General features: G+C 36.8%; 5 protein-coding genes across 7 annotated transcripts; all 5 read right to left on the reverse strand.

Moving 5' to 3' along the window:
- On the reverse strand, window positions 1–5,692 carry LOC129569044 (uncharacterized). 3 transcript variants are annotated; one of them, XM_055447458.1, is made up of 5 exons: window positions 4,123–4,834; window positions 3,338–3,443; window positions 2,897–3,029; window positions 1,917–2,821; window positions 1–1,855 (listed from the first exon to the last, which is right to left on the reverse strand). In XM_055447458.1, exons 3-5 carry the CDS (start codon window positions 3,013–3,015, stop codon window positions 525–527), a joined length of 2,355 nt encoding a protein of 784 aa, XP_055303433.1. In that variant the 5' UTR covers window positions 3,016–3,029; window positions 3,338–3,443; window positions 4,123–4,834; the 3' UTR covers window positions 1–524. The 3 variants fall into 3 exon arrangements, with proteins under 3 accessions (XP_055303433.1, XP_055303418.1, XP_055303427.1); XM_055447443.1 differs by lacking the exons at window positions 3,338–3,443; window positions 4,123–4,834 and adding an exon at window positions 4,981–5,692; XM_055447452.1 differs by having other exon boundaries at window positions 3,338–4,834.
- A 70-nt stretch (window positions 5,693–5,762) lies between these two features.
- On the reverse strand, window positions 5,763–10,775 carry LOC129569116 (nose resistant to fluoxetine protein 6-like). Its single transcript, XM_055447607.1, has 13 exons — window positions 10,239–10,775; window positions 10,127–10,162; window positions 8,716–9,157; window positions 8,395–8,508; window positions 8,123–8,328; window positions 7,724–7,942; window positions 7,554–7,650; window positions 7,111–7,396; window positions 6,853–7,043; window positions 6,568–6,719; window positions 6,351–6,503; window positions 6,065–6,207; window positions 5,763–5,963 (listed from the first exon to the last, which is right to left on the reverse strand). Exons 1-13 carry the CDS (start codon window positions 10,435–10,437, stop codon window positions 5,841–5,843), a joined length of 2,361 nt encoding a protein of 786 aa, XP_055303582.1. The 5' UTR covers window positions 10,438–10,775; the 3' UTR covers window positions 5,763–5,840.
- Window positions 10,776–13,070: 2,295 nt separating this feature from the next.
- Window positions 13,071–17,177, reverse strand: LOC129569118 (uncharacterized). Its single transcript, XM_055447637.1, has 3 exons — window positions 16,334–17,177; window positions 14,453–15,475; window positions 13,071–14,382 (listed from the first exon to the last, which is right to left on the reverse strand). Exons 2-3 carry the CDS (start codon window positions 15,238–15,240, stop codon window positions 13,281–13,283), a joined length of 1,890 nt encoding a protein of 629 aa, XP_055303612.1. The 5' UTR covers window positions 15,241–15,475; window positions 16,334–17,177; the 3' UTR covers window positions 13,071–13,280.
- Window positions 16,384–18,791, reverse strand: LOC129569117 (uncharacterized). Its single transcript, XM_055447623.1, has 4 exons — window positions 18,627–18,791; window positions 17,818–18,480; window positions 17,414–17,739; window positions 16,384–17,256 (listed from the first exon to the last, which is right to left on the reverse strand). The coding sequence occupies exons 2-4, from the start codon at window positions 18,441–18,443 to the stop codon at window positions 16,520–16,522; spliced, it is 1,689 nt and encodes a 562-aa protein (XP_055303598.1). The 5' UTR covers window positions 18,444–18,480; window positions 18,627–18,791; the 3' UTR covers window positions 16,384–16,519.
- Window positions 18,792–18,909: 118 nt separating this feature from the next.
- On the reverse strand, window positions 18,910–20,829 carry LOC129569129 (ras-related GTP-binding protein A). Its single transcript, XM_055447649.1, has 6 exons — window positions 20,576–20,829; window positions 20,387–20,486; window positions 20,264–20,305; window positions 19,989–20,164; window positions 19,698–19,880; window positions 18,910–19,513 (listed from the first exon to the last, which is right to left on the reverse strand). Exons 1-6 carry the CDS (start codon window positions 20,591–20,593, stop codon window positions 19,100–19,102), a joined length of 933 nt encoding a protein of 310 aa, XP_055303624.1. The 5' UTR covers window positions 20,594–20,829; the 3' UTR covers window positions 18,910–19,099.
- Between the last annotated feature and the right edge of the window lie 2,652 nt (window positions 20,830–23,481).

Consider the following 23,481-nt stretch of genomic DNA (forward strand, 5'->3'; position numbering starts at 1 on the left):
TTTCATTTCAATGTCTTTTATTTTAACAGGCTTTTTACTCATGTGGTGACAATGGTTATGATAATTGTGAGTAGATAGAATATTTTTTTCGATTCGGACTTAAATCTAACATAGTTTACACTTTTCGATTTGATTTTTCAAATTTTTCTTTTTTTTCGTTTTACTAGTACACTCTAGTGCTCTCTTGTTTTATGTTTTTTTTCTCAATTTCTGTTATGCAAATGTGTTTCAAAATTGAAATGGAAAATGAAATGTTCAAATGGAAACTAAGCAATTCTGAACAAACATACGTTTCGGATGGTTTAGCATCTCAGCATTTCGTATGCAGCGGATATATCCGAGCATATCGAAGACGCAAGTCACTGTATAAGATGCTAAACCATCCGAAAACGTATGTTTGATTCCGAATGACTGAGAAAAGTGAAAAATTGTCGGTGAAAAAATTGACAATGTAAAAAACAGAAATTCGTAGTACTTCGTTATGACAAATCAATTAAAGAGTTGCTGCTCTTTCACTTCAATAATTAAAATGTAATCTGGACCTGGCCGCCATTACAGTATTCCGTTTTGACATCCTTCAATTTTTTTGCCAAATGGGACACCTTCTTGTACAAGTGTGCCGTGACTTCAATAGCATCATCATCAGTCGCTTCTTCAGTTCGATGGTATTTGACAAAGTGTTTCAGCGCCGAGCCAAATGTTGCGACCTTCAAATACACTTTGCAAATATTGCATTGGATTTTTCGGAATGTGACTTCAGTGACAACGGTTGGTGCGTTGGTTGTACGCTTAACGTGTTGATAACGGAATCGACTGTCACGATGATCATTCAACAGATGGTTCGAAACCTCTTTCAGGCTGTAGTAAACATCATCGCACACGTTACCGTCACTAACGCCTTTGCACTGGAACAAATCCTCATTGTGTCGACACAAATGGGCTGAAGAGATGTATTGACCGAAAAGCCGTATACCATCCACTTTCATTAATTCACCGCAGAAGCAAGTGTATTCAAAAACTTCGCTATGCTTTTCATCGAAATGTTGCACGAACTCTTGCTCATTTTTGCATTTCTTCGAGCAAATGGTGCACTTGAAGCGCTTTGCTGGTCCGACCATTTCGAATTCGGTTGCGATTTTCGATTGAATTGGATTCGGGCTTGCGACAAGCATCACCTTTTTGTAATGATAACCTTCAATCACATTGCTTTCATGGTATTTATGCTGTTTCACGAGGTGTTTGCGCAGACGATCTTGACTGATTTGCACGAAATTGCACTTACTACAGATATACCCAGCCAGTGAACCATCTGTAGCATTTTCGTCGTAAATACTAACGGGTGTGCCACTGCAATTTTTGTGATCGAGCATTCGTTTTGCTCCGAAATGGCAAATATCGCAGCTGTACAAAAACTCTCCGGTGTGAATCAGCAAATGATCCATAAAATCTCGTTTCGTCATGGTTTTTTCGCCTTCGCAGAAGTAACAAATGCCCTTAATTTTGTTGTTGCTCACTTTGAAGTTGTCATTTTGCGATAGTAATTGTTCAGCCATTTTCGGTGATGGTCGAGAAATCAACACTTCGTGGTCGGGATGTTCTTTCATATAATGACGAACCATGAATTGCGATTTGGCGTCGCATAACGCGCACAACTTTCGGTATAAATCGTTCTGGGCGTGCATATTCTTATCCGTATTATTCAGCTTTGTGTTTGTGTTGTCCTTCTCTTGACGTTGCAAATCACGTCGGGATGAGACCGTTCGGCGCAAGTTTGAGCGACGTTTTTCCATTGCCTGTTCAAGTTTTGATGTTTGTGACGTCATTTGGTCCAGTTTTGCGGGAGAACGATCATTTCCTGAATGAAGTAGAAAGAATGATGAATCAATTATTTGAATAATGATGGAAATCGTATGTACCTGAGCGAGAGTCGCTATCACCCATGCTGGATCTACGCTTTGATGCTTGTTTTAATCCATGTTTCAATTCATGTTTCGATTCTGACTTCGCCTGAGCCATTCGATTACTTTCACGAGATTTTTGTTCACGCGACGGTTTCTCCTCACAATGAGCCTTTCGTTCGGACCGTTCAGCCATGCTGCATCTTCGTTTAGGCGTTGGTTTCGATTCCGAGTCGTCTTTACCCAGACGATCGCCCATACTGAATCTTCGCTTAGACGGTGGTTTCTTTTTAGGACTTTCTTCAGCCTCCCCTTTTGCCGGTGTAACAAAATCATGTTCATTCGATTCATTTCGGCTTTCCATTGTGGTTGTTGTTGTTGTAACGACCTCTTCTCGAATGCCCATTTGATATAAGCCACCTTCAACAGCCTGAATCACTAAATGTTGCGTCCGTTGGTGATGATGTGTCACAACCTCACTTCTGATGAACGGAGCATCGTTGCCATCTTCATTCGTAGCTGTGCCACAATTCAACGTACTTCCATCATTTTCATTATCTTCTTCGACATAAAGGGCCGAATGTTCGCTATCGCAACATGCATCGTGCTTATTTTCCGCCTGTTTCTTCATGGTGCTATTGAAAATGTCCGACACTGCATTTCGAACGACTTCGTCAAATTCATTCAACACATTGGGTTTATTCGATTCAACACCACTCATTTCATCCGGACTTTGTAAACCTTTCGGATTGGTGTCACCATTCAAAGCGACACATTCATCCTTATTTCCAATGTCGCCAAACGAATCCGACTGATTGTTTGCATCTTTTGGCTCCTCCACTGTTGGCTCTTGCGTTGCGGTGTTGCTGTGTTGATCCAATTTCATCATTTCTTGCCATACTCGCTCGAAATTGTTGATCGAACTAATGCGAATGAAACGGGCGATATTAATGCTAACATAAAAGGCGAGAGAATTTCAAATTTCCAGCTCGAATTACCTCGTCAAAATGGCTGAAAAATCCGTCGATACCGGTCGCAATTTCACATTGTTCTCGACAGCGGACAAAATAGTTTGGTATAACGTTTGGCAATGTTCCGTAAATGCTTCACACGACATTTTGCTTTAGAGTTCTAAAGGGCGGGAAAAATGATACTGATATTGAATCTTTGCTTTTGGGTTGAAAAATTAAATACAAAAAATTTGCGGGTACCTTCCATAGAAATTTTCTTATTTTCTTCATAAAATTGGAAAAAACAGACCAAATTTGTATGGGAAGTACCCGTAAATCGCTTTCGATTGGCTTCAAAATTTCAGGGATTGAGTTTTTTTTGGTAAAAAAATCCAAAAAAGATCCAGAAAGTTTAATGACGTTTGGAATATCACAAATGAGATTTCTATTGGGATTTTACTTTCATGGTTTCATAAAAAACTCATTTACCTATCTAAATCTTGTGCTGACCTGAAAACCCCATGGACAAGCCACAAATATGGCTTTTGGTGCTTGATTTGAAGCTGGCTAGAAGTTTTGGATGGGCACGGGCAGACTGTCGAAAAACAAGATTTCCCAAAACAATTCACCATAATGTGAAAGTGAAATACTGAGGGTTTCCGTAAACTGATATTCTTGCCTATTTGAACCCAAAAATGGTCAGAAGCGCTTGCTTTTTATTACTGATTTAGATTTTTTGGATCATTTCCCACAACTTTTGCCTTATTTGACCCACTGTTTAACGTGAAAAATTCTTAAATCACGCATTTGAAAATTAAATGTTGAGAATACGAAAAATGATATTTTTTGCATATTCGGACTCAAAAAACGTACAGAGTGGTTGGGTTTTTTGCTGATTTAGAATTTTTCGGTCATTTTCAACAATTTTTGACTTATTTGCAACATGGTTTTGCGTGAAAAATGCTTAAATCCCGCATTTGAAAGTTAAATCTTTAGGATTTAACAAAATTCGGGAAAATCACGATTTCAAAGCCCCATAAAGCATATCGAGTGTACTCATAAGATCAATTTTTCTTGTTTTCGACCAAATTTTATGCTTTGACTTATTACCAGACTTATTAGCTTTCATTTTTTGGCCGTTTTCGCAAAGTTGAAAATTAAATTTTTGGATTTAATTAAATCCGAACCACTTACAACGGGCATAACAAGGATTGCATATTGAGTGACGGAAAATCCAAATATCCATTTATGAATATAGTGTTCAGTTTAGTTACGTTTTAAAAACAACAAATTCAGAGGATACTGTGGTACATTTGTTTCCAATGGCATGATGTGAATCGCATCATCGTTCAAACAACCAAGAATTATCCGTATCGAATTTCGATTCAAAGAACTGTTTTGTTTATTTATCACACAGACCGAAATTTATGAGCGAATAAACATCGATTATAATCACATATTTGCATCGCAAGCAACGACGAGATTGAAAGTGTTGCCGTTATGTGCTGATGATGTGATTGAATGTGTAATGCATAAACATTATAAAATCCGATATCATTCAAATAAATTTCACTCTTGAAACATTGTTGTCACAAAACAGAGAAATATTTGAATAGTTCAAATATAAAAAAAGAATGTGTCGGTGAATCGAATTCATTTATATTTGTCGGAACACAGTTTTTGTCGTTCCACGAAAAAAGAAAAAACAGTCGAAACTGAAAGTGTTTCAAGATTCGTATGCAAAATGGCAACGCTACACTCGTGCACGGCAGAAGGAAAACGAACCATTAAAAATGCGTCGAATTTTTTGCGGTGCACCAAAAAGAATAACATCGGGAAGAATCGTCGCTTCTACAAAGTGTGCGATGATACTGTGACAATCAATCTTGAATACAGTCGACATTGCATTCTATTCTATGAACTTCCGTGAGCATTGTGGCTCTTTTTATGCCTGGAAATCTATGGGCTGTGTATTTTTTTACGAGCAATTACAATCGACAATTTTTATCTACTTTTCGATTGTTTTAATTTCTCAATCGCACATTTGTTCACTAAACTCACATTTTAATCATCATTAAGCTTACATTGAACATAAAACCGAAAAAAACTTTGATAATTAGACAAAAACTTACCACCAGTCCAAAATTAATAATTTTCTGGTTGACAACTTCGCCACTGATTATTTGCAAACAATTATTTCTGATTAATTCAAAAGAATGTACAAGTTTATTCTCGATTTGCTGATTGTTCGCTGAACTGACAACTTTCACATCCAAATGTCTCCGGCAGAATGTTCAAGAATCAAATGAAACCAATTTGTTTCGGCAAAGCCAAAAGAATATGCTCGGCTCTCACATCGTATACACAGTTGCCGCTATGCATACAATTGCGCAACAGGCCACAGCGTGTAGAAGATTCATAAATATGAATCGTTTGAACGAAGCAAAGGAAAGAGAGAGAAAAAGGACTGAGAACAGCGTCGAGAGTTCATGTTTGTATTCAAATGTTTGTGATTGAAATAAACACACCAATGCTGTAATGTGTTAGTTGTGGTGGGCGCGAAGCGACTTGACAAGTGTCAATTCAGTACAACGGACACGGTGATGCTGTTTTGGTTTTTTTCTTTAAAGGGTTTGGCATTCAAAGTGGCGTAACGAATGTCTTGTAACTAACTAACTGTATATGATGTATGTTGTGACTGATTTTTCGCACTCCTCAATGTAGGCACCTATCACATTGCATTTGTTAGGCTTTTGAATAAATCGCAAAACGTCAACACATTTTTACTGAAGTGAATAGTTTTTGTTTGCGGCAAATGAATGACTTTTGAGCATGGTTACACATCATAAAGAAATAATATGGTCAAGATATGCCTAAATGTTCCTAAAATCCATACCACCTTCGATAAATAAATCGCTAAATTTATTTGGAATGACAACTCTTATAAAAAAATAAAACCATCGGTTGTGTCTCAACTAAACTAGGTATAAAATCAGTATTTCATCTTTTGATTATAAATATTTCTCAGAAGGTCTTCAACTGGAGCCTGGAAGATCATGTAAAGTGTGAAACTGGCAAAAATGGTTAGTATGGTGATGCCCAGGAAGAAGGTAATCTGAAATAAAAGAGACATTTAGTGAGAAACGATCATGGAATCGGCCAAGTATGCAGCATGTTTGTGGGATGAAGTCAAATGTTTATGATGTATGTACTTACAATTAATCCAATCGATAGATGCATGCTGCTGTCTGAGCTCAAAATAATAATGCGAGTAATGATTGGATAAACCATTAGAAAACAGTTTGTCATTTTATCCAAAGGCATTAAATACTTTGATGTAAGTATGTGTCCGATCAAACCTGAAATTGGATTTTAGCATTTACTTTCCCTTTTCAAATTGACCTTTATCTACTTTTGCCAGTTCAGCTATTGCTGTGCAATTGTCTTATTTTCCTAATATCAATATTATGTAATGTGCTCTTAAGAGAGTGATTTGCCCTACCTCGGTGTTTTGATATCGATGCAACAATGATCCAGAGTATGATTACCGACCAGGTCATGTGAATTATTGTTGAAAACATGGCATTTGTAGTTATTGAAATGAGAGATTTACTAAAAATAAGAGCAACCACAAGCAATAAACAGGAAATCCAGCCTGAAAACAAAGCGTAATGCTTAGCCAAAACAAAATTGGGCGATTTATTTCACAATCTATGTACCACAAGACATCATTCCGATGCTAATCTCCAGCTTTGTATCGATCTTGTATATGATAAAGCCAATACAAATGCCAAAAATGTATGGAGAGAGTCGGGTCCATGGTTTGTCGTACAATCCATTGAAAAACGTAAGACTTTCTTCGGCAATCAAACTAAAAAAACAAAATAAAGAGTAAATTCTAAATTGAGAGAGAAAGAGAGTAAAAAATGTGTTTCATTCAAAATGGACTAATAATTGGAAATGTGCTATATTTCATAGCAAAGGATGGTTGAGTAATGGTTCACCTCGAGCTGATTTTGGTTTCCGGTCGATGGTCATAAAATCGAAGCGTTGTGTTTGCAATCAACGAACTAATCAAGAATGAGCTGAATATAATGATGCCAAAGCGTGGATGATTTTTTAATATCAACAAAATTATACAGGCCACTACGAAGCAGTGTACTTCTATGGACAATACCCATGACCACAGCATACACTTGAAATTGAAAGAGATAGATTTCGTTTAAATGGCTTCAATTAAAAAACATTCAGGGTAAACTCACTCGTTCGTCCAGCGGATAAAATTGATCGATGTAGAGGATGTTGCGCCACATGCTTCTTTCGCAAGTTCGATGATCCATCGACGGAATATCGATTATACTAAAATCGTAGAAATGTTTCATCAACATTTGCAACAGCAACAGTATTGCAATATATGGGAAAACACTTTGCAACACTTTGTAGGCAATCATCGACATGATGTGCAACAATGTATCGAAACAGGAACAAATCGCTTCAACATCGATATTTTTCATTCGATTGAAGAACATGTGCGCAACGCATACACCGCTGCAATGGAAACATTTATGTGGAATGTTTTTTTCATTAAAAATTCATTCAATTTTATGATGTTTTTGATATTATATTTTTGTTATTGCAAAAAAGTGTTGCAGAAATCGAAGTAGAGGAAGAGAGAAAGAGATAGGTGTAGTCGATTCATACTTACCATAAGAAAAAGTGTGTATCGATGGCAAGCGAACCGCTGCTTAAAATGCCTTGCACTAAATTGGAGCCGTCAGTGCGATATTTGTACATCTTATTGTCTGCGGTGAGAAAGTTATTCAATATTTCTGCGAAACATTTGCATCTTCATAAGAAATTGAGTGAATAACTTACCCGACACATAATACAAAACGGTGGTGACATGTACCAATAGTATCCATAGCAGACACAAAACACGTAGCCCGGCTATTTCGATCACATCACTGATGCAATATCTCTGTAGATCACTGAATAAAATCTCGAAATTTCGCCTCCATGAGAACGCTAACAATAGTGCTCGCAAACTATTTGGATTTGATGATGCAATGCTAACCGATCCCGCATCCGATGAAACTGAAATATGAAAAACCCATAATATTTTCAATTTCTTTCAAAAGACCCTTCCAAATAGAAGTGTCGAGGCTCTATAATCGAGCTTCACAATCAATATGACTTCAACAGTATTCACTTTTTTGGTTGATTTATATCAATGGCTGGTTATTGGTTTACCATATTTTAATTAGAGAAACTCACATTTAGTACACTTTGATGAAAGAAAATCCACGCTGAGCGACGACAAATCTTCCATTTTTAATTCCTTAATACGAATCAAATTTACACTTCCCAATGTATCTAGTTGTGCTGCGTTGAGATTAGTTTTTAGACTTTCACTATTTTTGTAGTTCCGTGTGCAATTAGTTAGTTGATTCAAGCGATTGGCCAATTGTGTTGCATTTGCACTAAAATGAGGCAGAATTTTTTCATTGAAACAAATTGATTGGATCATAATCAAATGGAAATTATACTTTAATGCTTCTTGCTGCTGAAGTTGCATTAGATTCATTTTCACATCGAAGTACATTAGATGCTCTAGGATCGTTCCGAAGAGGCCGAATATGAGAAAGACTGATGTCAAACCACTGTGAAAAGGTAAGGTCATTTGTTTGAATTCAATTGCAATTGAACAACAATTGTTAGTTGAAAAAAGGTAAACAAACAAAAATGGTGCATGATAAGATTGAAAAGATGAGCCAAATAGGGTAACATCATCAAGAAAACAATTACTTATTCCGAATGAAGTAGTAACCTCAAGAAGGTGATAAAAATTCAACTGAAAAATATCTTACATGAAAATATAAAATGCAGAATCGGTGTAATACGTGTACTTTTCGCTTAAAATTCGCACATCCAACAGTTCGGAATTTTTCATCACAAGATTGTTGCGCAAGTGTGATACGTTCGAATACGACATAACTTGCATTAAATCCAGGTGATTGCAAGACTTTGGCATGCATGCCGTCTGATGAATGACATATGTGTGCATTGGTGAACTTTCGATGACGCTTTTGTAGCGGGCGTTCACCAGTTGGACGCGAAATGGCAAATAAATTGGCGGTATCATGTAGCCCTGAACATCTTCGTAGACAGTTCGATTGTGGGTGCCAGCCAATGCTTGGTAATTATGAATGTTGATTTCTTCGTTCAATTCACGACATAATTGCGGATCGCCTCGTCGAACATTGTTTCCGGCGTACATACTTCCAGCATAATATCCCGATGCATCGTACACTGTTTGGGTGGAAAATGACACAAAAATGAAAAAGTGAATTGTGAACAAACAGCCGCCACCACAAATTAAATACTTTCATTGTTTCCATTTTGCGGATAGGCAATTTCCACAAACTGCGTTTGATTCCACCAACTATGATATAATTGGCAAGCGTTTTCTAAGCATGAAATAGCGTTCAACGCATTTTTTTCCATGTGTAAGCAACAAAACGCCATTAACGAAACCAATCAAATTGATCAGCCAAATGCAGTGAAGGCTGAAGGTGCAGCGAACATAACATGCGCGGCGCTTCTGCCGAACGAACAAACAAAAGAAGAAAACTAGCAGTAGCAGCAGCAGCATCGTGCAATCGCCTGGCATTCACCAAACATTCAGACGCGATTTTTTCGCATGAAAAATATGCGCTTTGTTTTCTTAACCATCTCAACCTAATTTGTTGTAGTTGAACACATCTTAACAACACCACTAGTGTTGGAGAGCCGAGCTTTTGGTTATTCGTGCTCTGAATTTTTTGATTATTTTTATGGATCACAATTACTTTGGCAATTTCACCGCATAAATTATATCGGAATCATTTCTCTCTGCCGCCATGCAGAGAGAAAGAAGCACGTGTAGACGAAGAAAAATGATTGCGGTCATTTGCTCATATATTCGCTTGAATGTTTTATAATAATCATTTTGGAATGAATCCAAGTGAGCGCGATATGGATTTTCAGTAAACGCTAGAAAGTTGAAATCCAATCGAAATGAAGGTGAAATTCGTTAATTGCTCGCACAAGAAGGTGTGGTGACTGGGTGACTGGGTAATGAAAGAGGTTTACTGCTTGTTTTTGATGATGATGTCTATTTTGTTTTTATGAACACAATTCAATTTGATGCTATTTTTGTGCTTCCAATCTCTTTCCTACGAAATTCTCGTTGATTGGCTGTAAAAAGATTTGTTATTAGAATGAAAAGAAAATACGCACATTTCACTGCCCACTTGATGTCCTTATGTAGACCGTCTGATGAAATGTGGTAAATAAAGAATAAATCGTTAGTCACTTGAATAATCCTAAGTAGGATTCAAAATGGTATTACCTAGAAACAAAAACATATCCTTGATGCACTTTTCAGTGATGTTCCAACCGATATCATTGAATTCAAAAAACCGCACCATGCTCAGCGGTCCGAATGTTTCGAATATCACATTTAAATTTGAGATTACTGTAGCAGACGCTGGCCGTGATATGGCCAAAGTCAAAATGATTGCCAAAATCCACTTCTTTTTGAATATCATCTCGTCGACTTTTCTTTTCTCTTTCTGCACTAGCACCCTGTTGCTGTATTCATTGAACAAATGTATTATTTATTTTCGAGAATAAAAGCCTTTTGTAAGGCCGAAATTAAAACTCTTTCTCAATCTTTTCTTGAGGAATTTGTCACAATACGCGATCGAACTGTTGTCTCATAAAACCAATACATTTTGACTATTGTTTCGTTATGTTTTTTTTCTTTCGCGCACGCTCCCAAACGCTTACACCAACGTCAAAAAGAAAACCAACCGATCACCTCAACGATCGTTGCAGATCTGATGGTTTGCACCAAAAAAACACAGTAGTTGAGGAAAAAAATAGCTGCAAAATTTGAAGAATATCGAAAGTAAACAGAATGAAAATTGAAATTGAATGTGTTGCATGCGCGTTGTTCGATGGAGTGACGCACCAACGAACAGCGTGTGTAAATATGGCGAGTTGGATAGAAAGAAATGTACCAAACAATGCGCGCGAGAAAAAAGTGATTGAAATGTGCTTTTATTTTGTCGGTATGGGCTAAATTGAGCGTGGCTAGTGTGCATGACAATGCAAGTGAAACAGAAAATAGCGCTCGTTCGCGCCCGTTGGCCGCTCCAAAGAAAAAAAACACAAATAAAAAGAAAAGAGACGAAGAAGAGAAAAAAAAATAAACACATAACGTAACATAACAACGTTACTTTTTTTACGTTTTCTCATTTACTGCTCATTTGCGATGCGTATCAAATCGTTTAGTGCGTATACTTGCTCGTTTGGCACCGAATTGAAGTAGCACCACGTGCTACTGAGCAATTTATGGCACTCTGTGGAGAAGAAAAAAACAGCAACAAATGAACATAGAAAGCAAATCGAAGGGAAATACCAACGAAACAGTGCGGTATGCATAAAAATGCACCATCTCGTGCTAATGAATTTTTCTCTACCATTTTTTTTCTTCGTGGAGGTTTTTTTTGTTTTCATAAATTTTGATGTCGTTTTATTGCACATTTTTTTGTGTATGTGCTTTGTTTCATTATTATTATTATAAATAATAAATGATCTGGTAAAGTTTTGCGAAAGGCTATTCGCATCCGCATTTCTCATTATCTCGCATATTGAATTTGATTGCCACGCAGAACCGTTTAATTGGATTTCTCTTTCAATTCGAATCTTTTATTGCATAAGATTAGTTTTTTTTTCGTGGAATAATGTGCCAATTCAATCGAAAAGTAAAATTGACCATAGTTCATTTATTGTTCCACATCAATGCGCAATAGCGAAATGAATACACCAAATTTTGTACCCGGCACTGAAAGAAATATGCAGATTTTCATTTCAGAATCAATCGTATGGTAAGTGTCACGTAGATAGTCCGGCTATCTTAAGTGGCCTTGTGTTTGCTTGTTTGACCCTTTGACTGTCCTTTCGATATTGTAACGTAGGCTGTCTTTCTGCGATTTTTCGTCCAGGCCAAAAATCAGAAGAAAAACATATATGTGAAGAATGCAATGCCTATTAGGCATTGCCTAATTTAACAAAAAATCATAACTGCATTCCAACCCAAAATCAAAAGTTGTCTCGATCATAGATGTTTTTCATCTTCAGGTTGCTTTTTTCACGAAATAACATCATTCCGCTGTAATTTTTATAATATAATTATTTTGCAACGCAAGCGGCCTTTTATAATTTGTTTGTTCGATTTTTTGTTTCTGATTTTTTTTTCTTGATTGAAATAGTTTTCGCAAGTATCCGGACGTAGTGTTCACGGTGCCCGCATCTATTTTACACTATGTATGTAATGATAACGACAGTCAAATGGGAGTCATTTTTTTCATGAAAACAACATACAACAAGTCACTTTATTGGATGAAAAGAATTAACTGTAACTTTATTTTCGAGCGATTGTGAATTGATTTCGTTGATGAACTGCGATAAGAATTCACATGTACCCAAAATCTCACCATTTTGAATGCACACTTTTTGTAATTATAAAACTAATATAACTTAAGACTTATTCAAAATTTTGAACTATTCAGATACACGATAAGTGTGTGGAAGTCAAAGTTTGAGTTACTTCGGTTCAATTTCCCATTTTTTCTTGGATTTTAATGGAATTTTACATTTGTTTGTTCAAACTAAACCAACACTACCAACTACTACGGAGCATATAAATAGCAAAACAGAAATGGAAAGAGCACAGGAAATCCTCGATGAATACATACGTGAACATCGAACAGCATGGGAACGGATTGAAGATGGCTATGAAGTCTTTGCTGACTGTCTATCACGCAATTATTACGTAAGATTTATGGTTATTTTACATTCTGGGCTGAATGTCGACTTTATTTGTTATTTTTAATGTGTTTTTTTTTCACATCAAGGGCTTAATGGAATTTATGGGTGTTACGTATCCCTCAACAACTACACTAAACTTGGTATAATGTGCCCTAGATGAAAATGTTCTTTCTTCAAAATATTGCCACGGGCATTAAGCCATCTGTAGGTGTCATACTTTATATGCAATCAAAAATGCAAGAAACGTTCATTACCAAATGTTATGACAAAAGAAAACTGGATAATTAGTCTATAATTTGCGACAAGTACCTAATTTATTTTTGTTCGAAGAAAATTATTTCAATCATTTTGTTTACGTTTATCTGATAGATTTCACATGTATTCAAAGAACGAAGTCTTGATTTATATCAAACAACAATTGTGATTTTATTTCGATTGTATTGAAAAAGAGAATAAACAAGAACTTCTTCTTATTTTTTCACAGCCATGTTTGCAAACATTCGAAAATTGTCGAATTCTAATTTTTTTTTTAAATTATTAAATTCTATTCTCTTATCTATTTTTTTGAATGGTCAATAACGTATTTCTTGAATCCTTTTCCCTCTGGCACAGCAAATGCAACTTCATCATCGGAATCCACATTGGCTGCTTTCAGTATGAATAAAGCGGGATCGATTGTTTGTTTGGACTGTTGCAGTATTCCGATTAAATCATCAACTAAGTCTCCGTCTTCCTCCGAAACAATAGAATACGAGGTGCCTGTTCCATGGTCTGATCGGCCCGTTCTGCTAACGCGATGCACATAATCCGATATACAGAGTGGCATATCAAAATTAACAACATCTGTTATTTCGCTAAAATTTACATTTTTCGCTGCTACATCAGTCAGCACTAAAAATGGAAACTTCCCATATTGGAAATCTGACAGAATTTCATGTCGTTGCGATGTTGACTTCTGATTATGCAACGATTTGCATTGGTAATCTTTCCTTCGTAAAATATTGGCAATTTGATCTGCTTTTTCGGGTGTTTCAGTGAAGATAAGTGTCATTTGTTTGCCCTTTTGTGATGCAATCAAATTGATAATCTCATACAACTCGTCTTTCTTCTTCTTTTCCTCAGATACTTTGACAATTTGTTTGATTTTTTCCGATAACTCCTCTTTGACTTTAGCAGAGCCAACATCTAATCGAATATAATCATTGACAGTGAGTTTTCTTAATTCGCTCGTCCACGAAGAGCTCCAGATTAATCGTTGACATTGATGTCTGATTTGAGACTCAATTTGTAAAATTTCCTCTTCCAAACACATTTCAATCATTTTGTCGGCTTCGTACAGCGACAATTGTGAACATCTCTCCAAGCTGAGCGATTTTGTACGGAGAAGTTCATATAAATGACATGGTGTTGCTATTAGAAGTTCACCAACATCATTTGGTTTGGTGTTATTCCTCGCTTTGTGAGGACCATTACTCTTGAAAACTGTGCATTTGATTTTTGCTTCATGACAAAAGGTATCAGCTAATTGTCGAATTTCCTCTGCTATTTCCTGAGTCAATGCCAAAATAACTGCAATGGGACCTTTTTCCAAATTTAAGGGTGTTTGATGTGATATGTGAATTACCGCGGATAAAACCATCGCCAAAGTTTTTCCGGTGCTAAAATTGGAAAATTGATTGAAAAGGTTAAAAAGACATTTTCTCAGTCGGAATTCACCGGTGAATTTACCTCGATGGAGAGATGGCTATCATATTTCCCCCAGAGAGCGCAATCGGTATCCCTTCAGATTGAATTGGAGTGCACTCGAGTAAATATCTCCTTTCAATTTCACCTATCATAGATTGGGGCAGGTCGTTGAGTTCATTGAACCTAAAGATTGGCTTTAGACTAGTAGAACTAAGTGTGACATGGTTGTTGGTACGGAATTCTCGAACTTCATCAGTGGAGCGGTTTTCTGTTGTTGTACTGGGTTTGTAAAAATGCTTTTTTATCGTAGCCAAGTTCATAGCTTCCCAGTTGGGTATTTCTAATTCATCTAAATTGAAGTCATCTGAATCATTTTCACTAAGATCATCCTCATCACTATCAAATTTCTGAGCATTGTAGGCTTTCTGATTTACTCTAGTGTCGCCTCCATCATTTGGATATTTCTTACTATAGCCCTGTGACTGATTCTTCCCCATTTTACTCCTGCCATCATATCCCGTTTGTTCAATTTTGCCCGTTTTTTCGTCGAAATAATATTCGATTCTTCTACTTTCACGCAACTGTCCTTCCTCTTCAACGGCATGATTCCACAGTTTTTGTTGTCGTTTCAAATGTGCAGCAATGGATGAATTTAACTGATGAGTAACAAAGTCATTTTTCGCAGTAACTTCAATTTTTGGGTGGTTTTTGTTGTGATTATTTTTATTTTTCGAAGAAAATTCACGTATGATTCTACTTGATAAACTCGAATACTTTCCTCTGAACGCTGTTCTAGAACAAAACAAACCGAGTCGCTTTGTTGACAACATTATTTTTATTGTTTATCTCTTTCACATTCACTCAGAAATTGGCATTCCGCGGGCGAAAAAAATGCATTTCACAATTTTTGTTTTCGGTGTCATTTCAATATCATATGTTTTGCGGCGCGTGTGATTTGACGTGAGATGTCAAAAAGCGAAAAAATAATGTTCGGACTTTGTAGGGTTTTCAATGATTTTATCAGTGTAAATTTCCATTGATGCATGAAGAACGAGAACAAAAAACCTAGGGGCTTTTTACTCTTTTTCATATATGTGATTTGTACGGATAAATGCGCATAGATTGTGTGCCACAGTGAAGTGTGTCGAATTTTGCACATAGTCACGAATATTACGCATAGAAGCGAATACGCGTGCACATAATGATGCCACGATGCGATTTAAGACGCATCAACACAATGTCAACATTCTGTTGTATCGTTAAGTTTCGTTCAAACAATATTTGACATCAACAATTTCTGTCTTTAATATTTATCAAATCTCTTGCTAATGAGATTGTTCTTAATTGATGAAAATTGAATTTAAATATAACACAAAATTAAAATATAATAGCAAAGAATAAGAATGAAAACGAAAATCAAAATGTTATATTATACAAATATTGAAGTAAAATCGCCGATAGTTTTGGTAGATATAAAAATCGTTGAAAAAAAAGTGCGACGATTCATTATACTTGGAAATAGCATCTGGATTATAAATAATAAAAAATCCATATGTACAAATGATTGAAGTTCACAAAAATGATCAGCAAAAAATGTGAGCCGAAATAAGTACAAATCAAACACTTGCAGTCAAGTATTTCTTGAAATTTTACATGAAAAAAGCCGTTGCACTTTGAATTCAAAATAGTCGATATTGTGGCGTGTGACCAATCAGAGAAGGAAACATTTTAGTAGGATTTATGCGAAATTATTCGCAGTATGAATGGTCTATGTGCAGTATTCGGACATCGAATGTGTGCACTTCTAACGAATAGGCACCGCATAATACGCATAGTACGAAGAAATCGCCACATACTATGAGTTGAAGCGCATATTCTTCGCATAAAACGAATTTTTTTCGAGTTAAATGCCCCTAGAAAAACAACACAGTAAATCTTCACATATGAAAAAAAAATTACAAAATGACACCGAATTTTACTGTTGAAGAAGCATTTCAATTCCTTCGATATTTATAAATGTATCTAGCATCCATAGGAATAATACAATGGCATCCAATGGTAGCATCATATTGTTTAATTTTGATAGTCTATTATCTAATGTTATTGATCTTAAAAGTCGCGATAAGTGTTGAACTTTTGTTTTTTGCCGAATCGAATTTTCGACAGTTGAATAAGAGCTGGGTCAATTTCTTGTTTGGCTTCTTCAAGAACGCCTATCAGGTCGCTGGCGTGAGCAGCATTTTCTTCAGTGAACAATGTGTAGGCTGTGCCATTTGATTTGGAGCGACCCGTTCGGCCGATACGATGAACGTAGTCTTCTGTGGTGTTTGGATAGTCAAAGTTAATAACATGTTTAATGTCGCTCACATCAAGACCTCGACTGGCCACATCGGTGGCCACAAGCACATTAATTCTGTTCCTTCGGTATGCATCCAAAATGTTCTCACGTTGCGATTGTGATCGGCCACCGTGAATGGGTTCTGCATTGAATCCCCGGCGATTCAGCTGGTTTGAAAGCTCATCGGCCAATCTTTTGGTTTGTGCAAAGATTAAGGTTTTTTGTTCGTTCGCACCGAGCTTTTGGATATCTGTAATAATGTCGAGCAAAACGTCGTATTTTTCATTCTCTTCGCAAACTTTGATGATTTGCTTGATATTGTGATTGGCACACAGTTCGGTTGATCCAACGGTCAATTGGGTATAGTTGTCTCCCAAGAAATCTCGAGCAAGATTTCGTACTTCACGCGGCCAAGTGGCGCTCCACATCAGCGTTTGGCGATCAGGTCGGATTTGCGATACGATTTGTCGCATTTGGGGCTCAAATCCCATGTCTAACATACGATCGGCTGTGGAAATAGAACAAGAACATTGTTAGAAAATGTATAACGTTGTTATAAGAGGTGAAAACATTCTGGAAATATTCAATGTCATTGGCAGTCACTTGGAATGATGAAAAAACGCCTTCCAAAACTATTTTCTTCGGAAAAATCGAATAAAAATTACCTTCATCAAGAACAAGATAAGAGCATCGACGCAAGTTAAGACTTGTTGTGCAAAGCAAATCGATCAATCTGCCCGGAGTGGCAACGACCAGCTCAACACCTCGTCGAATGTCTGAAAGTTGGAAGGCTTTGGCTGTGCCACCATACAAGACTGTGTTCCGGATATTCGATGATTCACCATATTCATTGGCCACCTTTTGGATTTGTTGGGCCAATTCACGAGTTGGTGCAAGCACCAAGGCTATTGGTCCATCTCCTGGCTGCAATTTCGGTTGATTCAGAATATGAATAATGGCGGGCACGGTGTACGCTAGTGTTTTTCCAGATCTGTTCAATAGAAACATGATAAAATGTATGAAGAAAAAAATGATGCAAATTCGATATTTTGACCAATTTTCGGCTTACCCAGTTTGAGCGATTCCAACCATATTATTTCCGGACAAAGCGATTGGCATGCCCTGTGCTTGAATTGCAGTACATTCATCGAAGTTTTGTTTTTGAATTTCCTTGGCCACATTTGGTGGCAAATTTTGCAGCTCATTAAAAGTGAAAATCGGTTTTGGTGCATCGCGTGGAATGAAAATGTCATGTTTCGCACGGAACTCCTCAATTTCTGCGTCGGTTCGATTTTTGGTAGCTTCACTTGGCTGATAGAAATCTTTTTTCAGCTCGCCCAATTCAGCCGCATCAAAATGAAGCGGTCTCAACTTTTGAATTCCATCGTTGAACGATTGCGTTCTTTGCGATTGGAATCGTGGTCGATTGTTGTTAAATGAATTGTTACCAAATGAATTGCGTTGCGCAAATGACTCACGTTGTGGTTTTCGTTCTCCAAATGATGATGATCTTGGTTCTCTGCGTTCAACTCTGGTTTGTCGTATCGGCATATCATCATCATCGTCATCGATGAAACGTGCGTATGTTCTTACCGAAATTGCCGGAAAGTTGATTTTACTTTTGCGTATTGTCTCTTGCACCACATTGCTTCTGTGGTAGACTGCGCTCAACAGTCGTAATTTACTGAGAAACATGTTGGATTTCACTCAAAATACACAACGAGCCGTCAAACTGTAAGTATAAGCAAGATGCACAATTTTTTTTTATGTAATAAGAACTTCCCCAACACCAAAGTATATGAAAAATGATTTTTTTTCTCGTTGATATTCAATGAAATCAAATCAATATCAAAAATGATGTTGAAACACAAAACTTACCTTTTGATCAACAAAGCAAATTTTATTTGGGAAAAATTTCAGTAAAAGACTTGAAAACCGACCGCAATAAATGTTAAATGCGTCTCAGTTGTGAAATTCGTGCCTCGTTTCTGTCGCTAAAACAAATCACAAAGCACATGCTTTATTCGATCACATTCACATTTGACGTCTTGCATGGCTGTTGCAAGGTTTTTCCACTTTGATTTGCGGCCAACTTCACTTCGACATCACCCTCGATTCACTTTTGAAAGCAATCAAGTGTTCAACATAAACAGAGAAGAGGTTTTACGCTTCGTTTCGCTTTTTACTTTATTCGATTCGTGTCAATTGGTTTTTTTATTTGTATAAATCTATGAAAAATAATAACAAAATAATTCAATCGGTTGTTATCAAAATTATTTGGTTCGATCCAACTGATATTGGTAAGATAAAGTGGGGGCAATTCACAAGCGTGCATGGTTTTGTTTCTGTTTTCAGTGTATCAGTTGCGACGAAGAGGTGCTGTTTGGATTTTCCAATTCTTCGAAATATTTGCGCGCATTGCGAATGTTGATCAGGGCGGCTTCCGATGGCATCGCTGGATCTGACATTATGACCATGATATATGTGTTGCTTGTGAATGTATTGATGAATGCAGCAAATTGACTGTTTCGCACCTCCATCGATTGGAATTTTGCACCCAGTTTCGAGCACGACAATTTAAATTGCTTGATTATGTTGGAAACCTTTTCAAAGCGATGCAAATCACGGTGCTGTTTTCGCTGCGAATGTGATATGACCAAAAATGTGGCACGTTCGAAGAGCAACACTTCATCAGCGTCGATTATGTTGGCAAAATAGGCCAGTGAATGCTCCAATGCCTCCACATTTGGAATCAACATGTAAACCTTGAAGAGAAATGACGAAACATTTTTAGCAAAGTAAAACATTTTTTTGGGTTTTAGGCGATGAATTGTGATTTCTTTAGGCATGATTTTCTCTTTGGGTACTTTTCTTCCGTAATATCGCATTATCAAGAGATGATCAACATCAATGCATCGGATAATCACTGATTACACGACGATAACTTACAATTTGACTCCATGCTTTGTACAATGTCTCATCCCAGATGCTTGTTTTGAAGGCGGTACAGTTCAAAGGCAATGATAAGCGCTTCAAATCTTCTTCACGTTCCTTAAAAATGATATCTCGTTGTTCTTCGGCCACCAAGTCCATCTTGTGAACCAAGCAGAAAATTTTCGCATCCGGAGAATTCTGAAAAAAAAACGGCAAATTTTGAGTGAGAAATAGCCAATTATTCTAATTTCTATTTATAAAACGACCAATTTTCTCATAAATAAATAAAAAAAACCAATGGGTTACCTTATAGATGGCCTCGAGGCACGATTGATAGTAATGCATGTCATTGTCCAGTTCTCGGCTCTCCACATCGAACACATAGATTAACACCTCAACGTTACGAAATATATTGTCCTTTTGTGACGCAAAATATTGTTCCATAAAACTCTCTTGACCACCACAGTCCCATAGATTCAGCACTGTAAACACCCAAAATGATGAAAATCAAGTCAATCCAAATCAATTGTTGAATGATTCCATTTCAAAGTAATTTTTATCTGTTCAATGCTCAAACTTACCTAAATTGCCCAAGAATCTCACATGTGAATGTTCGACGTCGACTGAAAAACAGAAAAAGTAGATTCAGCGTAAATTCAAATGCGATTAGTTCGCCATTGTTTGCAATGAAATTGGATACCCACTTGTCGCTCCCAGTCGTCGAGTGTCTCGTGCAATGTAGTTGGCAAAGATGATGGAACGCATCGAGGTTTTGCCAGAACCGCTTTTACCCATAAGTAACACCTAATTCCACCAAAAAAAAAATCATGTATACATAAACATTCGTTTGAACTCTGGATCCAAAGCGTGATAAGGAACTGTAATGATTTTACCTTTTTCTTCATGTTCATAACTTGTTGAAGCCCACTGATTTATAGAAAAAAACACAACTTATTCACTGTGTATTATTTCACTTGATTTATGCTCTGATTTATGCAGCTATTGGGCTCCCGTTCTAATGGTTTGCCACAAAATTCGTCATAATACACGTAAATGCCTTATCGCGTCGTAAATATTCGAAAAAAGTGATTCTTTTTTCCCAGTGTAATGTAAAAACACTCAGATGTTTGACAGATGATTTAGCTATGGGTCTTTATTATTGTTGTCATTCTATGCCATTCACTTGAGATGTGAAACTACAAATTCAGATGGCGCTACTAAACGATTTCAGTCCTTTTCGAAAGCGCAAATTTCCATATTATGTGTTGTTATATTTTGAATGAAATTCTTTAGACACGCGTGTGTTATTGATTTAATTTCCAATGAAATTTATGTGCGATTGAAGAATGAAAAAAATGCAGCATAAATAAATTTGAGAATCATTCATGTGAATAATTTGCAGTCATGATCATTACAATATAAAAAAATGTATAACTGCTCATTTATGCTCATCCCATAATAAGTATGTTTGAATAAACTCGTTACTTTCTATTTTTTTTTTCTCTCATATATGAAATGAAAACAGCAGAAAAATAAGTGTGCGTCTTCCATTCGCAGCGGGAAAAATTTTCATGGAAAACTATTTAATCTAAACAATTTTAAATGTCAGAGTTTAGATCGTAATTAATGTTTCAGCTATGCATACTTGCAATTCCATTCGCTTGCGACAGCATTTTTGAGTCTTTATCATAAATTTTTTTTCGTGCGCGCACATCCATTGTTAAGGTTTTTGATTAGTCATGCCATTTCTTGGCATGTGGCTCCAATAATACTGAGTATCAAGTAAATACGCTGGGTGTTTGCAGCAAAAGTGCAAGCATAGAAAAATACAAATGTAAATCTAAAAACAAAACGAAGCAAATATGCGGGAGACTTTCACACAAACTATGATGCACTTGATTACATAGGGCACAATGGCGTTTTTGTGTGTGTTAGCTTGTGTAGTTACGAAAATGCGGCGAGCAAAAAAATGAGATCATGCTAAAAAGCGCTGATGGTTTAATCGAATTAGTGCATTAGGCGGCTATGTTTTGTCTCGCTGCTGTCGGTCATATTTTTCAAACGACATGTCTAATAAATGCATTTCAAACTTTAGATACCTTGTAAGCTCATTGCTGCTGCTACGTCTACTGACACGCCGTACACGCATAATAATTGCAACTGTTTCGAAAAAAAAACCAATCGTACAAAAAGCGTACAAAATGAAAACTAGTCGCAAAGTGCATTAAGCACACAACAAAAATGAGGTTTGACGAAATGTTCCATGCACCTTTTTTTCTGCCATTTTAGTTTCTCTTTCTCGCTAAAACCATTTAAATTCGTGCTCGTATGTCGTTTTTTTTCTCATTCTAGCTACTCTGCAAATGCTCCGGTTTAAATTGTTTTCTATTTGTTGTATTAATGTAAAAAATCAATGTTTATTCATTCACATGCCGCTGCTCCGTCCAATTATATCTGTGCTTATCTAAAGCGTGCGCGCACGCGGGCTCTGGTAGTGCGCGATGTTGGTACACGGTTTCCATCAGTTGTAATGACGCAAAAATGAAACAACAAGGTAACAAGCCGCTAATATCCAATTCACTTTATCAATTGGCTTACATTCGATCGAAGGTTGGCTGGTCGGTCGCTGCGCGTTGTGTACAGCAAGTTTCCGATTGGAAATGTTTACAGGTGTGAAAATTTAATTAGAAACGTTTTGAAAATTAAAGAAAAACGATGTACACTTTGCAATGATAATGGCTTGATAAGAAGCCGACAGAATGAAGAGCATTTATTCAACGACCATGTTCGCATTTGCGTTCGAGCCGATTTTTTTTTCTCTTGCATTCAAACTCATTCACGTTCCATGATTAATACTAATGAAACGAAGAAAAATAATGTCACACAATCATGTGCTCTTTTTCTTTCGAATTAGTTGAGCATTTTTTTCGCCGTTAATTTGAATATTGACTTCGTCGACTGTCAAACACCGAATTTATGTACTTGAAGCAGTTTTGCAATGAATTTTCATAGAAAACCGACAAAAAACCAAGCACCACCAAGAACAACAACGGAAAAAAAGCCACAATAACAAACAAACGGTCATGCAGAAAACGGGCCACTGGTATTTCTTGTCTGAAGCCAACCTGAGACGTAAATTGGCAGGGCGTGTGAGCAAGTTGTTGTTGGTTATTCTGTCGTGTTGTTGGTGCTGTTTTTTTCTTCTTCTTCGTCTTGACTCTTGAAGTGGCATTGCTTTGTGTAATACTCGCGCGCATATAATGTGAAAGGAGAACATCGACATCATAAAAGTTATTATGCATAAGCCAAACAAATAACACGTACTCTGAACGCCCGATTTTCAAATCAGTCTTTAATATACACATACGGTCCGGTCCGGTCCGTCCATACGTTCAATGATATGGTGAGTTGTGAACGGGTCAGTCAGCCGTATCGTGAGCACACAAGCGCATATCTCTGACATCGTGCGGTGTAATTAGAAGCCGAATGTGATGCAATAGGTTATTAAAGCGATTGACCCAATGAAAGCTCATATAAGCTGTGCCAGCAGCAGTACTCGTGAATAAGAAACATAGCGGCAAAATAAACCGTAAGGACATCTCAATGTGACAAATGAAGAGGACAGAAAAATTGAACACTTAGCGATGCGATAAACACATTTACTGATCGTTTCCATGAACCGTACTTATGTATATCGGTAATTTGCATAAGGTAAACTGATATTGAAATGATACACACCAAGTTGCCACCCGTACTTGGCAGATCTTGAAAGTCTGATTATTATGTTCAAAGTCAATTT

This window comes from Sitodiplosis mosellana, unplaced genomic scaffold (genome assembly GCF_009176505.1).
Source record: "Sitodiplosis mosellana isolate CC-2019 unplaced genomic scaffold, AAFC_SMos_1.0 Smas_scaffold_1, whole genome shotgun sequence".
NCBI classification, from domain to species: Eukaryota; Metazoa; Arthropoda; class Insecta; order Diptera; family Cecidomyiidae; genus Sitodiplosis; species Sitodiplosis mosellana.

Coding starts and splice junctions, on each gene's coding strand:
- LOC129569117 (XM_055447623.1), bottom strand. CDS start 18,443: ATGTTTCTCAGTAAATTACGACTGTTGAGCGCAGTCTACCACAGAAGC. Junction 17,740..17,817: donor GTTGGAATCGCTCAAACTGG/GTAAGCCGAAAA, acceptor TCTATTGAACAG/ATCTGGAAAAACACTAGCGT. Junction 17,257..17,413: donor TTATCTTGTTCTTGATGAAG/GTAATTTTTATT, acceptor CTATTTCCACAG/CCGATCGTATGTTAGACATG.
- LOC129569044 (XM_055447443.1), bottom strand. CDS start 3,015: ATGTCGTGTGAAGCATTTACGGAACATTGCCAAACGTTATACCAAACT. Junction 2,822..2,896: donor TTTTCAGCCATTTTGACGAG/GTAATTCGAGCT, acceptor CATTCGCATTAG/TTCGATCAACAATTTCGAGC. Junction 1,856..1,916: donor TGATAGCGACTCTCGCTCAG/GTACATACGATT, acceptor TACTTCATTCAG/GAAATGATCGTTCTCCCGCA.
- LOC129569118 (XM_055447637.1), bottom strand. CDS start 15,240: ATGTTGTCAACAAAGCGACTCGGTTTGTTTTGTTCTAGAACAGCGTTC. Junction 14,383..14,452: donor ATAGCCATCTCTCCATCGAG/GTAAATTCACCG, acceptor TTCCAATTTTAG/CACCGGAAAAACTTTGGCGA.
- LOC129569129 (XM_055447649.1), bottom strand. Junction 19,881..19,988: donor GCCTCGAGGCCATCTATAAG/GTAACCCATTGG, acceptor TTTTTTTTTCAG/AATTCTCCGGATGCGAAAAT. Junction 19,514..19,697: donor ACAAAGCATGGAGTCAAATT/GTAAGTTATCGT, acceptor TTTCTCTTCAAG/GTTTACATGTTGATTCCAAA.
- LOC129569116 (XM_055447607.1), bottom strand. CDS start 10,437: ATGATATTCAAAAAGAAGTGGATTTTGGCAATCATTTTGACTTTGGCC. Junction 7,651..7,723: donor CGTTTTGTATTATGTGTCGG/GTAAGTTATTCA, acceptor TTCTCACCGCAG/ACAATAAGATGTACAAATAT. Junction 6,504..6,567: donor CATCGGAATGATGTCTTGTG/GTACATAGATTG, acceptor CTTTGTTTTCAG/GCTGGATTTCCTGTTTATTG.